We start from the raw sequence: 15,102 nt of genomic DNA, 5'->3' as shown, positions 1-15,102 counted from the left end.
CAGAGCCTGGAAGCAGGGAAGGAGAAGGAAAATTGACCACTTGCTGCTCAGGACCATTTTGCTGGGCTCAACCAGAGATGAGCCAGTCACAGTCGGCACAGTGGCTTGTAAGTGTGTCAAGAACAGTAGCTAAGAAAGGCTCTTCAGACAGCCTGGTTTCAGGCACAAATTTCAGAGATCTCCTGAGAGTGTATCTTCCTCGAGTATATTTTGTTCATTTAATCATACTAAGGTACTAAAAGGAAAACCACCACTCATAACAAAAGGGGGTTGGAATTTTACCAAGGGGCAGGGGATGACCCTCGTCACTCACTAGTTTATGACTACAGGCCTAGGATCAAAGGACAATTTATTTAGGTGACATGCATCTTCTATCCCACTGGGACATGAGACCCTGAGGCCCCAGGCGGCCAGTCAGGAGCCAGGCAGAGGTATGCACACCTTTTGTTGACAGCGTCCAGCTGGACCTGGAGTGAGGCCTTGTGCTGTTCCACCACGTCCTTGAGGGGGACTGTGGGGTGTTCCGCGTGCTCCCCCTCCGTGCACTCCCGACACATGGCAGTCTCGCAGGACTGGCAGTAAAAGTCCATCACCTGCGGGTGACACAAGAGCAATTCCAGGTTTGGTGCCAGTGGCTGAGTGCTGAGCATGCACTAAGCCTTCACTTGCACTCTCGCAGTTAATTATCACAGCCTCCCCAGGATGTGGGCAGTATTATATCCAGTTTCACAGGAGAAAAGGAAAGATAAACTTTTACGTTCCAGGTCTCGAACAGAGGTGGATCAGACTCCAAAGCTGTTGCTATGGCCACAAAACCAGCTTTTCTTGGCCACTCCCCTAAGGCAGAACAGTATAGGGCTTTGGTGCTCAAACTTTCTGGTCTCAGGACCCCTTTCCACTCTTTTTTTTTTTTTTTTTTTTTTTTTGCGGTACGCGGGCCTCTCACTGTTATGGCCTCTCCCGTTGCGGAGCACAGGCTCCGGACGCGCAGGCTCAGCAGCCATGGCTCACGGGCCCAGCCACAACGCGGCATGTGGGATCCTCCTGGACCGGGGCACGAACCCACGTCCCCTGCATCAGCAGGCGGACTCTCAACCACTGCGCCACCAGGGAAGCCCCCCTCCTTTCCACTCTTTATACATGATTGAGGATTCCGAATGCTTTGTGTTTATATGAGTTATATCTATAGCTATTTATTATGTTAAAAATGGAAACTGAGAAACATTCAAAATATTGATTAATTTATCAAAAGCAAAAATAAATGTTAACAATAATATAATTTATGAAAAGTATATTTTGCAAAACAAAAAAAATTTGTGAGGAGAATGGCACTGCTTTTCATATTTGTAAATCTCTTCAGTGTCTGGCTTCATAGAACACAGCTGGATTCTCGTATCTGCTTCTGCATTCAATCTGTTTTGCTAGCACACATAGTAGACTCTCTGGAAAATGCCACTGAATACTCTTGAGAGGTTGAGAGTAAAAAAGGTAAATAATGTTTTAGTATTATCATAAATATAGTTTTGACCTTGTGGATCCCCTGAAAGGGTCTGGAGACCCATGAGAGTTCCTGGATTGCACCCTGAGAACGGCTACTGTTTGGATAAGAGATGAGCTGGATGCAACAGTTTGCATCCTGGCTCCACCACTTACGTGACCTCACCGTGTCTCAATTTTCGCTTTGGCAAATGGAGACGGTCGTGTAATGTACTAACCTACTTCATAGGGCTGCTATGAGGATTTGGTAGATTAATATGCACAAAGAACTCAGATGATGCCTGGCACTGGCACTGGCACGTAGTAAGTTCTTAGTAAGTAGTAGCAGTGATGATGGCGCTGATGATATCATTTGCTTACCTGAAAATAAAACCACCTTACCCTGACTGTGGTGAACTTTCGGTATCACACAAAGCCCGAAGGTTAGTTTCCTTGTGAAGGCATTCCCCTTATTCTCTCAGCTGGAAATAACTTCTTCCAATATTGAATTCCCAAAGCACTTGGGGCAGGGGGGAATCTTTTTCTTGAAGTATAACACACATACAGAAAATGGCATAAATCCTAACACAGACTGATGGATTTTCATAAAGTGAATGCACCCACTAAAGCAATTTTATTCATACCCCTTTTATGAAATATTTATAAGATTTTAAGTTACTGAGCACTGAAACTCTCTCACCCAGAGCCTAGATAATTCCCTGCACATAGTACGTCTATAATAACATTGCTGAATGTGTGAACTCTATGCTGTTTATAAGAGACTTATATTAGGTTGAAAGTAAAAAGATGGAAAAAGATATTCCATGCAAAGAGTAACCAAAAGAGAGCTGGAGTAGCTATTCTAATATTAGACAAAACAGGCTTTAAGACAAAAGTTGTTATAACAGACAGAAAAGGACATTATCAACTATTCTTCAATTTATAAAAGGACATTATATAATAATAAAATGGTAAATCCATAAAGAAGATATAACAATTATTAATAAATATGTAACCAACAACAGAGTCCCAATAGATATGAAGTAAAAACTGACAGAATTGAAGGGAGAAATGGAGAGTTCAATAATGATAGTTGGAGATTTCAATATTCCACTTTCAATAATGATATAACTATTAGAAGATCAGTAAAGAAATAGAGAACTTGAACAACATTATAAACCAACTAGGCCTAACACACACATGTGGAACACTCTTTTCAATAACAGAAGACACATTTTTGTCAAGTACACATGGAACATCTTCCAGAAGAAACCATACATTAGGTCACAAAAGTCTCAATAAATTTAAAAAGACTGAAGTCATATAAAGTATCTTCTCTGGCTACAGTAGAATGAAATTAGAAATCAATAACAGAAGGAAATCTGGAAAATTAACAAATATGTGGAAATTAAATAACACAAACAAATAATGAGTCAAAGAAGAAATTACAAGGGAAAGTACAAAATATTTTGAGATGAATAAAAACACAACATATCAAAACTTATGACAGTGCTCAGAGCAAAATTTATAGCTGTAAATGTCTACATTAAAAAGAAGATCTCAAATCAATAACCTAGGCTTCCACCTTAGAGAACTAGAAAAAGAAGAACAAACTAAACCCAAAGCAAGCAGAAGAAAGGAAATAAAGATTAGTGTGGACATCAATAAAATGGAGAATAGAAAAACAATAGAGAGAATCAATGAGCCAAAAGTTGGTTCTTTGTAAGAATCAACAAAATTAACAAACAGAATACTATGGACTGTTGTATGTCAATAAATCAAATAACCTAGATAAAATGGATAAATTCCTAGAAACACACAAACTACCAAAACTAACTCAGAGAAGAAATAGAACATATGAATAGACCTACAATAAGTAAAGAGATGAATCAATATTCAAAAAACCTCCAACAAAGAAAAGTCCAGGGCGAGATGGCTTCACTGGTGAATTCTACCAAACATTTCAAGAAGAGTTAACACCAATCCCCAAACTCTTCAAAAATAGAAGAGAAGGGAACATTTCCTAATTCATTAGGCCAGTAATATACTGACACCAAAGTCAAAGACATCACACAAGAAAAGAAAATTAAAGACTAATCATCCCTATGAATATAGGTGCAAAAATCCTTAACAAAGTACTAGTAAACTGAACCCAGCTGCATATTAAAAAGATTAAACACCATGACCACGTGGGATTTATTCCAGGAATGCAAGGGTGGTCCACATACAATAATCAATTTATGTAATACACCATGCTAATAAGATGAAGGGGAAGAATCCCACATGATCAGATCAGTAAATACAGAAATAGGATTTGACAATACCCAACACCCTTTCATGATAAAAAACAAAACAAAAAACACATCAAATTAGAAATAGAAAGAAAATTCCTCAACTTGAAAAACGGCATCTGCAAAAACCCCGCAGCTTACTTAATGGTGACTCCCTCCTAAGATCAGGAATATGACAAGGATGTCCACTTTTGCCACTTCTAACAATAGAATGATTCAAGACACACAGTAAATTTTCCAAGGCCTCTTGCTAGTTTATACGTTTTATGATTCCAAAGACTCATAATGACGCAGCATGGAAAGAGTGCTCAAAACACACTTTAAATAGCTTCATTCACCTCCAGAAGGATCCAACTCTTTAGAGTTAATTTTTAATGTGATTTGATGTTATATGTTTGGTAGAGAAACAGGGAACATTTCAACCTAAAGGCTTCTTTACCTTTGCTGGAATTAGCATCTCTGTGAGTGTTTCTTCTTAGCAGCCTATGGCATCCAAGAGTCTCTATTGCTCAGGCATGCTCAGGAAATATATCTTTAGGAATTCTTTGTGAAGCTTAACATTTATTTTCTCCTATAATTATTAACTGTTTATAGATCTCCTGTGAATTTTTCAAGTTCTAGGCTCATTTTCTTTTGTGATATTCAATATTTTTCTTAATTAGTAAGTAAGTGCTCTTACATGGTAAAAGTTTGCTGGGGTATTTTATTTTATTTATTTATGTTTTTTTAAAAAATATTTATTTATTTTGGCTGCACCGTATCTTCCTTGCAGCATGCGGGACCTTCTTTGCGGAATGCAAACTCTTTGTTTCAGTATTCACGTGGGATCTAGTTTCCCGATCAGGGATGGAACCTCCGTCCCCTACATTGGGAGAGCGAAGTCCCACCCACTGGACCACCAAGGAAGTCCCTGCTCAGGTATTTTAAATAAGAATTTTACAGCTACTTTCATAAACTGAATGATTCATAGTTTTCTTCTTGTTCTGTCTTCACTAGATTTTGGTGTCAGAGTTAATGAGTTTATCATAGGTGAATGTGGGAGCTTCCTATCTTTTCTTATGATCCAGAAGTATAGATACTATGAATCATATCTGTTTTATACAGGTTTGAAGGCATTCAGTTTTAAATGAACTTTCACCAGTCTTCTTCAAGATTATCATTTGTAGTTTCCTAGATAATCATCCACTTCATTCAAAGTTTCACTATATTAGCCTTTAGCACAGAGAATTGATCTACTAATTTTAAAATCTTCTTTTTATCTACACTGATATCTCTTTATTAGTCCTAATTTGATTTATTTATATTTACCCTTTGGTGCTTTATCAGATGTCAGATTATTTCATTAATTAAAAAAAATTCAGGGCTTCCCTGGTGGCGCAGTGGTTGAGAATCCGCCTGCCGATGCAGGGGTCACGGGTTCGTGCCCTGGTCCGGGAAGATCCCACATGCCGTGGAGCAACTAAGCCCGTGAGCCATGGCCGCTGAGCCTGCGCGTCCGGAGCCTGTGCTCCGCAACGGGAGAGGCCACAGCAGTGAGAGGCCCGCATACCGCAAAAAAAAAAAAAAAAAAAAAAAAAAAAAATTCAGCTCTTGGATTTATTCATCAACACAATTGTTTCATTATTTTCAAACTCTCCAAGGTTATCTTTACTATTTTCTTTTTTTCGTGTGCCATATATTTATTTTAATGTTCTTTTCCTAACTTCTTGAAATGAGCTCTTTTTATTTTATTTATTTATTTATTTATTTGTAGTACGCGGGCCTCTCACTGTTGTGGCCTCTCCCGTCGCAGAGCACAGGCTCCGGACGCGCAGGCCCAACGGCCATAGCTCACGGGCCCAGCCGCTGCGCGGCATGTGGGAATTTCCCGGACCGGGGCACGAACCCATGTCCCTTGCATCGGCAGGCGGACTCTCAACCACTGCGCCACCAGGGAAGCCCTAAAATGAACTCTTTTTAAATAAAATACTTAAACATATAAAATTTCCTGCGTATAGATAATGACTTTATCTTATACATTTAATAGATAAAGCTTACACTTTCAATATTTTGTTAATAGTTTAATTTTGCTATTTTTTCTTTGATTAAGTAATTATAAACTTGAAAAAAAATTTGGGGTTTCTTCTATAACATATGTTCCTAGTGTAATTTTATTGCATTATGGTGCAGGAACTTGGTCTACACAATGGAAAAATACAGTGATTTTTTAAAAAATGACCTATTATATGATCAATTTGAATCGCTCAAATTCTCACAATCATAATAGCTTAGTTGAACAGATTTTAGTATATGCCTTTTTATTAGTGGGAGGCAGATTCTCAAGTGAAAGAATACTCTTTTCTCTGAAATTCATCCTTCCTTCTCCAAGTCCATTGATGCTTTTCTTGTTCTACCCCTTATCATCTCGCATTTGGACAACTCAATACTAAACTCAATTGGTGGTGCAGCCTCCAGTCTCTGCTAGGCTATTCCTCCACAATGCCGTTAACATATCCATCTCCTGTTTAAAAGGTTTTAATGCTTCCCCACTGCTTATGGAATTTAGGTCAAACCTTTCCTGGATGACATTCTTAGCTCGGCACAATTTCTCCCCTCTATCTTTCTAGACTCATCCTGTATTTTCCAGCCCACCTATGTTCCCACCATCACTGGGGCATCTCCATGCTCTAGCTGTGCTGAGCTGCAAGCTAATTCCTGAATTCCACGACACTCTTGCCTTTACTTATTGATGTAATCCTTTCAGTTGCCATTATTTCTCATTCCACATGATTGTCCTTTACACCCCAAATTTGGACCAGTGTCTATAGTAGATCTCCTAAAGTTTCTAAAACTTTACTCCCCTATCAAGTCAGATCTCCAGAGAGCTCCACCTGGACCACTCTTGAAGGGGACTCAGGTACCTGATGGAAATGCCTTCCCAGACTAGTATTTAGAATGTGAGCCCCAAGGGGAGACAGCCTTAGCATTCACTAAGAGCCAGTGTGAGAAGTGGTCATAAGAGGGCACCCTTCAAAGTTCCTTTTGCAAAACTTACATGGTAACTCTCCCTTGGAGTACAGTGCACAGAAAATCTACAGTTATCGATAGCCTGGTGTGCTTTCGATTAAATAATTAAGGATATGTAATCCACGATGTCTCTCTTGATTTGGCTAGCAAAACGCTCAGGATGCTATTTCCTCCTGGTCTAACTTTTATGATGTGTCAACTAGCTGTGTTACTTAAACTGTTCAAGTCTCAGTTTCTTTATCTATAAAATGAAGGTAACCAGTACCAATTTACATAGAGTGGTGTGTGAGAAGCCTAGCATGGTGTCTGGCCATTTGTTTAAAACTATATACTACTGACTTCTGAGAGACTGAATATAAAAATGCACACGAACCATACAAAAATAAAACTCTGACCCACAACCGGCCCAAGAAACCAACCCCCGTATCCACAATGAAACAAACCAGGAAGCCAGCCTGCTATAAGTCAGACTGCTGTCTCTGGTAACAATCCAAAAAGCTAAACAATAACTTCTGTACCAATTGACCCCAAATGGCTAGGACTTGATAATTAACAGCTTCTATAATTTTTGTCCCTGCTTCCAACTTAGGACCAACCAGAGAAAGCCAAATCTGCACCCCTACGCAGTCACGTAGGATGTCCCCCTTTCTAATTAGTTGGCCCCCAGCTTCCCCATACCAGCCCCTTGCAATCAGGGCACAGCTGAAGCCTCCCCTTTTTTCCACTACAGAGCTTTCCCGCTCCTCTGCCTGACTTTGAGTCTCTGACAAAACACAAGTGATGGTCTGACTCCTTGTTACAGCAAGTGCTGAGTAAATAGCCTTTGCTTTTCCTCATTTGGTTGGTCTCTGTTGATATGTACATTTCCACGTGTAAGATGCTGTGCTGAGTGCTAGGCCTATGATGAACATGGTCCCTCCCTCTTGGAGCTCACTTTCTACAAGGAAAGCCAGCATATACACAGCTGGAGGCAGGCAGAACACGGCAAATGTCATGAAGGAAATCAAGACATGGTATGATGGCGGGAAACCGGGGGTCAGAGGCGGTCTGCCCTAGAGAGTGAGCTAGAGAGGACTGCCTGGCGTAGGAGAAATTTGAGCTGAGACATGGAAGGTGAGAATGAGCTGGCCACATAAAGAGGGAACGAAGAGCATTCCAGGCATGAGGAACAGACAGCAGCCAGGGCCCAAGGCGGGAAACCACTTGGCAAGTTCTAGGAGGCCAGTGAGGCTGCAGCACAGTGGCTCCATGAGAGGTAGATCAACAGTTATTAGTTACCGCTAATAATTATTGCTTTGCCCTAAGAACCTCGTGTTACTTCAGGGGTTTGATTATAGCCGTTTCAAACACTTTTGAAGTGGCCACTACCTAAAGAAAAAAAATGAAATAAGCCATTCATTAGAAATAATTTTAATAGCTAATATTTATAGAGAGATGACAGTATGCTTTCTATGACTAAAATATTTAATTCTCCAAATAATCCTGTATGGGAGACTGCTACTACTTTCCTTCTGCAGATGAGGAAGTGAGACAGAGAGTTTAGTAAATTTCCCAAAACTGACACAGGAAATGAGTTTGAAGAGCAGGATTTGAATCAGGCAGTCTGACTCCAAAGCTGGCAGTGAGCTGCTATGCAGTGCTGCCTCTTCAGGCTACATAGCTGCCGTGGATCCATCGTTGGATGGTACACACCGGTCCTCCCGAGTTTATAACGGTTATTGCGTTTGCTGGCAGCAGGAAGTATGTTTGGAATCTACAGGCTATAGTCTCTGATCAGGGATTCACATAACTTCAGAGTATGTATGATTAAGGAATAGGGTCTACTGGAGCATGAGACAAATTTCCCTCACAAGAAAAATAAAACACTGTAAATAACACTTTAATAATCATTCTCAGTTTGCAGAACTTATCTACTATTAAATCTTTCTCCATAATTTATTACACAGATGTTTGTGGGTCAAAGTGTGCCCAGCTTGCAAACGGTTGTCGGTTTGCTCTCCTGGGGTAACCAACAATTTGTGCTAAGTCAGCACCATGAAGATTGATCTTATTATTTAAATAAATTGGGTCAGAGAAAGGAAGCAGGCAAAATAGTCTGAGGACAGATAAAAAGTGTTTTCAATCACTCATTTTCCAGGTGGAGCTCTGCTTCAGTGTATATACCCTGTGATTGACCAAAGCCTCCCCAAATCAAGCAACCCCTCGGCCAGGCAGTGCCTGCAATCCGCTCACTTACATTCCCATCGTGGTTTGGGCAAGAGAGAGGCTTCCCCGCAGCCACGGCGGAGACTGTCTCCAGGATGGAGGACTCCTCAGCATTGCTGCCTGGAGTTCGTTGCAGCACGTCCATCAGGTTTGTGATGAAGAAGTTGTTCTGGAGCGCGGCCACCCCCTTCTCGGGCAGGATGGAGGTCTGGCGGCACACGGGGCAGGAGAGGGTTAGACTGTGGGCAGGAATGTAGTTCTGCAGGCACCTGTCACAGAAACAGAAGCGGGGCGGTCAGCATATTGGGGCTCCTGCAGGGGCTACCAGACAGGTTCTCGGTGGCTACAGGGCTACTTTGCATAACTTCCGTTGTGGTCTCCTTCACTAGGAAAAGATTAGTTCTGAAGTCAATAGGTCACCTCACATTGCACCGGTCAACTGATCAGATAATCTCATTGACTTGGGTACTGTTTCCTCGAGCTTTGCCACACAGGCAAAGTGTGGTCCTCAGGTGAGCATCGCTGGCCTTCAACGGGGAGCTTGGAAGAAACGCAGACTCGCAGGACCCACTGCAGGCCTGATGAATCAGATTCCTAAGCGATGTGTATGCACATGTAAGATAGAAAAGCACTGGCCTAGAATACCTAGTACGGCGTTCACGAATTTGTGGGCTTTTACACAAATTGGAAGAAACATGTCACATTTTTTCTGTTGGCGCTGAAACTCTTTTTACATACAAAATCATAAGAAGATTTCAGATGTTAAAAACACATCGAAGTGGAAATGTTTTCTTTGAAACAGGGATGGGGCACCCAGAGTCCCACCAACACCATCTCTTCTTAAGAGCCTCTCCTTAAAAGCCATCAACTTAATTCATTTAATTAGCGAAATGTATGGCTAATACAGTTGACCCTTGAACAGAGCGCGAGTTAGGGGCGCCGACCCTTGGTGCGGTGGAAAATTCGAAAATCCACGTATAACTCAGAGCCAGCCCTCCAATTACCCAGTTCCTCCACATCCGGGGTTCTACACCTGCAGATTCAACCAACCGCAGATCCTGTCATCCTGTAATACTGACTACTGAAAAGAATCCGCATATAAGTAAACCCATGCAGTTCAAACCCGTGTTGTTCGGGGGTCAACTTTACTTCCAGTAATCCTGTGATCACTTTTAAATGTATGAGGAAAGACAGGCAGAGGGAGGGTAAGTTACTTGCCCAAGGGACTTAGGCCACCAGAGGCAGAGCAGTTGTCCAAACCCAGGCAATTTGGCACCAGAATCTAAGCTCGACATCACTACAATGTTTCCCAGTTTCTCCAACAAATCTGAAAACCTCTGATTTCGCCCCATTTCTCTTATTTTGTGGACGGGGAAACTGACATCACGGAGGTTAAGTGACCTTCCGTATGTCACACAGTAGATAGCGCTGAATCAATACCAGAGATGAAACAGCTTTTGCTAAGGTCACTAGCAACATCTAAATCTAATACACATTTTTTGATTCTGTCATTCATCAAGCTTGAGCACTGCCTCCCCACCCCTCCTGTTTATGAAACTTCGTCTTTCCTCGGTTTCTGATACCACACTCACCTGGTTCTCCTGCCTGCTCTCTTTTCTACTGAGTCAATATAGTTTGGAGTTAATCAAGGCTTAGCGTAAGCCCTCTTCTTTCCCTGGGGTATTATATTATAATGCCCGATAAACCTAACACTCTCATATTTATGTTGCTTCCCACGGATGCCTCCTCTGAGCCCCATAACTGTACACCAACTGCTCTCCTGACATCTCCTCTTAGAGGTCTCACAGGTCCTAAACCTCAACATGTTCAAAACCAAACCCATGATATTCTCGCACACTGTGTCCTCCATCCATCAGTGAACTGCACCTCCATCCCTTCATCTAAGCAAACCAGAATTATGAGTCATTCTAAAAACAGTAACTCCCAACTGGTCTTCACCGTCCACACGCAACCCATCACCAAAGCCTGGAAACTCCTCAGTATGGTTCCAGCCTCCCCAGGTCTCTCTATCTGTATGAAGACACCCTTGCTTAGATGTCTGCAGTCGCCCTACCCCTGGTATAATGCCATCCACCTTGTACCCCCCTCACCCTTCTCCATACTGCAACCAGAGTGACCCTTCCCAAATGCAAAGCTGACCATTTAAATCTCCTCCCCCTCACATCTAAGAGGAAACCCTTCCATGGCTTCCACTGTTCTTACAATGAAGACAAGAATCCATATGTGGTAGTATGGATTACCCACCTATATGATCTGGACCTATCTATTTTCTGTCTTTGCCCCTCATTTGCTGCACATTTGGGCCTATCTAAGTTCTTCCAAAGTGTTATATTCCCTCTCACTCTACACCTTTGCACATACCTGAAATTCTTTGCTTCTCTTCACTCCCCTTTGCTAAATTAATTTTTCCTCATCCTTGGGATTTCTGCCTATTCCTCACTTCTGCAGGGAAGCCTTCCTCGATTAGAGCAAATTCCCCTATTACGTGGTTGCCTGTGTACTTCTGGTATATGGCCCCTGTCACTGGTTTAATCTCACATTAATCCGAGTGAGTAGGTGTTTAATAACTGGCTCCTGCACTTGGCTGGAAGCTTCATAAGGCCAGGGCCTGTGTCTGTGTCCTCCAAGCCCCACTGATGGCATTTTAGAACAAATGAGAGTAAGAGAGCGGCTGTCCACGGAGCAGCCGGTGTTTGTGCCCAGCAGGAGATGGAGATAAGGGGTCCTGGGTCTCTCTCCATGACAAGCCGTGAAGTTTTGTCTCCACATAAACAAAATTTTCCCATCTTAGGGAAAGTCGCCAGCACCTTCAAAAGGAAATCAGGTCAATGCACACGGTGCTAAAACAATTTCAACACATAGCATTCCCTAGGGACTTGCCATGGTGGGATCCTGAAAATCTCCAGCAGTAGCTACTGGGTGGGGAGTGGAAGTGGCTTGGGCTAGACCTAATTGGAAGGGCAGGAGGCCAACCCCGGGCAGCCCGGAAGTGCTGCTTCTCACCTGCAAGAGCAAGGAAACAGGAGCCAAAGACAGCCTGACGAGACACTGAACACTGGGGAATGGGGCCGCCCTGTCAAGCTCACACTGAGTGGCTCTCGGCGTCGTGTATAAAGAGTGCCCAGGGGCTTCCCTGGTGGCGCAGTGGTTGAGAATCCGCCTGCCGATGCAGGGGACACGGGTTCGTGCCCCGGTCCGGGAAGATCCCACATGCTGCAGAGCGGCTGGGCCCGTGAGCCATGGCCGCTGGGCCTGCGCGTCCGGAGCCTGCGCTCCGCAATGGGAGAGGCCACAACAGTGAGAGGCCCGCGTACCGCAAAAAAAAAAAAAAAAAAAAAAGAGTGCCCAGCTATGTCGACTCCTCCCTCTCAAGTAATGCCCTTACCATGTGAGCCCAGGGACCCATGGGCAGTTAAAGCTGGTGGTCATGCTTTAGCTACATCCATTGAGTGAGGGGGAAAAAAATCACTTTCCATCTCGCCATTTTGGAATATGAATTTTAAAGTCCTTAAGCCAAGGTATAAAATTATGAATAAAGTACAAAGCATCAGTGCCCTATATACCACCACTTAAAACAAACAAAAAAACTGTACACACACGCACACACACACACAACCCCACGACAACCCAAAACAAAGAAAGCAAACCAGACAAAACACCACAACCACCAGTAACAAATCCACCTTCTCCATCCATCCATCACCGCCAAAGATATAGTTATTCTGTTGCAGTTGAGACCTTCCAAGGTAAAGCAACTCAAAGCACGTTCAATGAGATAACAAATGTACCTTCAACTGGATGGTAAATTACCATTGATTTGAAGTCACTGGAAAGACCAATTTCCTGTTCTATCATAGGAGGTAAAAAGTTTTAACTATGTGTATTAATTAATAAAAGAAAATGTACTTAATAAACTACTATAAAACATAGTTAACATATTTGTCTTTAAGAAAAATATGTAAACTTACTAGGGAAATACTAAAATTAGACCACAGATAAACTAATTACCAAGAACATTTTTTTATGCTTAATTGCTGATGGGGTAAGTTGAACGAGCGGGTAAAAATATGTTTTGAAAACTGATTAATTCAATGTAAAAAACTATTCAAGAAATTTTTTTTAAAGAAGTGTTTTCAAAAATAAATAAATAAATAAAAATAATAATAATAAATAATTTTAGTTTACAAAAAAAAGAAGTGTGTTTTCATATGTAGCAAACTGTATATTCAGGTGATTTATAATCATTTAATATATTTAGGTTTTTTTCTTTATCCGAAACATCATAATATTCAAATATGCCATTAGTATGTGTCTTCTGAAATATCTGTGGAAGAAAGCTCCCTCCTTTCAACTAACTCCTCATATATGTAGGTATTTTACCTGATTTGTTATATGGGAGAAAATGATAGGTTTTTTTTAAAGATTTTTTTGATGTGGACCAGTTTTTAAAGTTTTTATTGAATTTGTTACAATATGGCTTCTGTCTTATGTTTGGTTTTTTGGCCACGAGGCATGTGGGATCTTAGCTCCCCAACCAGGGATCAAACCGGCACCCCCTGCATTGGAAGACGAAGTCTTAACCAATGGACAATGATAGCTTTTTAATTGGCCCTCACCAAAGATCCACCATGAGGGATCTATGGTTGGCAAAAACTGTTTCACAAAGAACAATGGGAAAATTTTTAAAATTTTTAATCTTAAAATATTTCATGCTCCATCTCCTGTGGAAATAAATCAGTAGCTATTGGATTGCTTTCTCCAGCTTATAATAGTTCTTTGAAACAAAGTACATTCTTGGCAACTCATGATTGCATTTCTAGATGTCTATCAGAAGCACAAAAGATTTATTGTCTCCCATAGGTAACTGCAGAATTCTGGAAAGAACCCTTTGGCAGGCTGTAGGAGGTCAGTCTGTGAAACCCCCTTCTCTGAGCACAGAGGAGGCTTACCTCTCGCAGAAAGTGTGCAGACAGGGGAGAACCTTGGGATTCTTGTACCTTTCCAGGCATATACTGCAAATCAGAAACTGCTTGTCAATCTGGCGCACCACAGGACTTGGGATGTTGGTGGCTTCACTTGCCATCCTAGACCACTGACATGGGGGGCCGGCTGTCTTTGACCCTGCACGCTGCCGCTGTCAGACAGAAAAACCAAAACGGAAAAACATATAATAATCTGCAAATGCAAGTCAATCACTGGTTTATTCGCTAGAGGCATTGTGTTATGAATACGGGTAGAATTCCATGTTGTGACCTTGACATGACTATAACCAACCCTCATCGCTATAGAGCGTGTACAGTGAGGGGCCTATTTGTAGATCAATAAAGTAATCACGGGTTCAGCATGCAAAGAAAACAAATTAGAAGAAGGTATGTTGTACAGAGAGGTAGCTTGCTGGGACACTCACAGATATAGAGAACAAACTAGTGGTTACCAGTGGGGGCAGGAGGACGATAGAAGTGGGGGAGTGAGAGGTACAAACTACTGGGGGTGAGGCAGGCTCAAGGATGTGTTGTACAACACGGGGAATAGAGCCAATATTTTGAAATAACTAAATGGAAAGTAACCTTTAAAAATTGTATTAAAAATTAAATTACTGCAAGAAACAAAGAAGAGGTAGCTTGCCGGGTTTCAAAGTTGGGGCATTTGAAGGGATAAATAATTACATAATCTTGCCTGTTCATGCCTTCAGTCATGACTATATCTGAATATATATAGATAGATAGATAGGTAGATATAATCTTATTATAGTCTATATTAAATAGAATAGTCTTACTAGGATAGAATGTGTTTTCCCAACTATTATATTTGAAAGGGGTCAAAATATGCCACCCCCAAATAAGCCACTTTGATATAAGGATTATTTTGAGCTGAAGGCGATTGAGAAGCAGCAGATGAGGAAGAGGCCTCTCCCCCTGCCATCTGCCTAAAAGCAGGGCACACATTTCCCATTTGTAAAGGTGCCCCACTCTCCCATACCAGGAAGAGAAGAAGACTCTTAATCACCAGAGAGGAGTATGCATAACAAACAAACCTTACTAAACCACCCTTATCTACCACACATATCCTGGTCCCCTTCCCACAATTTACTGCCCCTTGGAGT

General features: G+C 41.7%; 1 protein-coding gene across 17 annotated transcripts in view; it reads right to left on the bottom strand.

Moving 5' to 3' along the window:
* The window catches only part of TRIM2 (tripartite motif containing 2), a 169,966-nt gene that overhangs the window by 40,970 nt on the left and 113,894 nt on the right, over nucleotides 1–15,102 (bottom strand). For 11 of the 17 annotated variants that reach the window (XM_067035685.1, XM_067035688.1, XM_067035684.1 and 8 more), the window contains exons 2-4: nucleotides 13,949–14,133; nucleotides 9,010–9,247; nucleotides 442–593 (exon numbers count right to left, since the gene is read on the bottom strand). In XM_067035685.1, coding sequence (XP_066891786.1) covers nucleotides 442–593; nucleotides 9,010–9,247; nucleotides 13,949–14,082 — 524 coding nt within the window. In that variant the 5' untranslated portion in view covers nucleotides 14,083–14,133. The remainder of the gene's footprint in view (nucleotides 1–441; nucleotides 594–9,009; nucleotides 9,248–13,948; nucleotides 14,134–15,102) is intronic. The other 6 variants (XM_067035695.1, XM_067035692.1, XM_067035693.1 and 3 more) reach the window with 1 other exon arrangement.

Source organism: Kogia breviceps, chromosome 6 (genome assembly GCF_026419965.1).
Source record: "Kogia breviceps isolate mKogBre1 chromosome 6, mKogBre1 haplotype 1, whole genome shotgun sequence".
Lineage (NCBI taxonomy): Eukaryota > Metazoa > Chordata > Mammalia > Artiodactyla > Physeteridae > Kogia > Kogia breviceps.
This window is presented reverse-complemented; position numbering and strand designations above follow the sequence as displayed.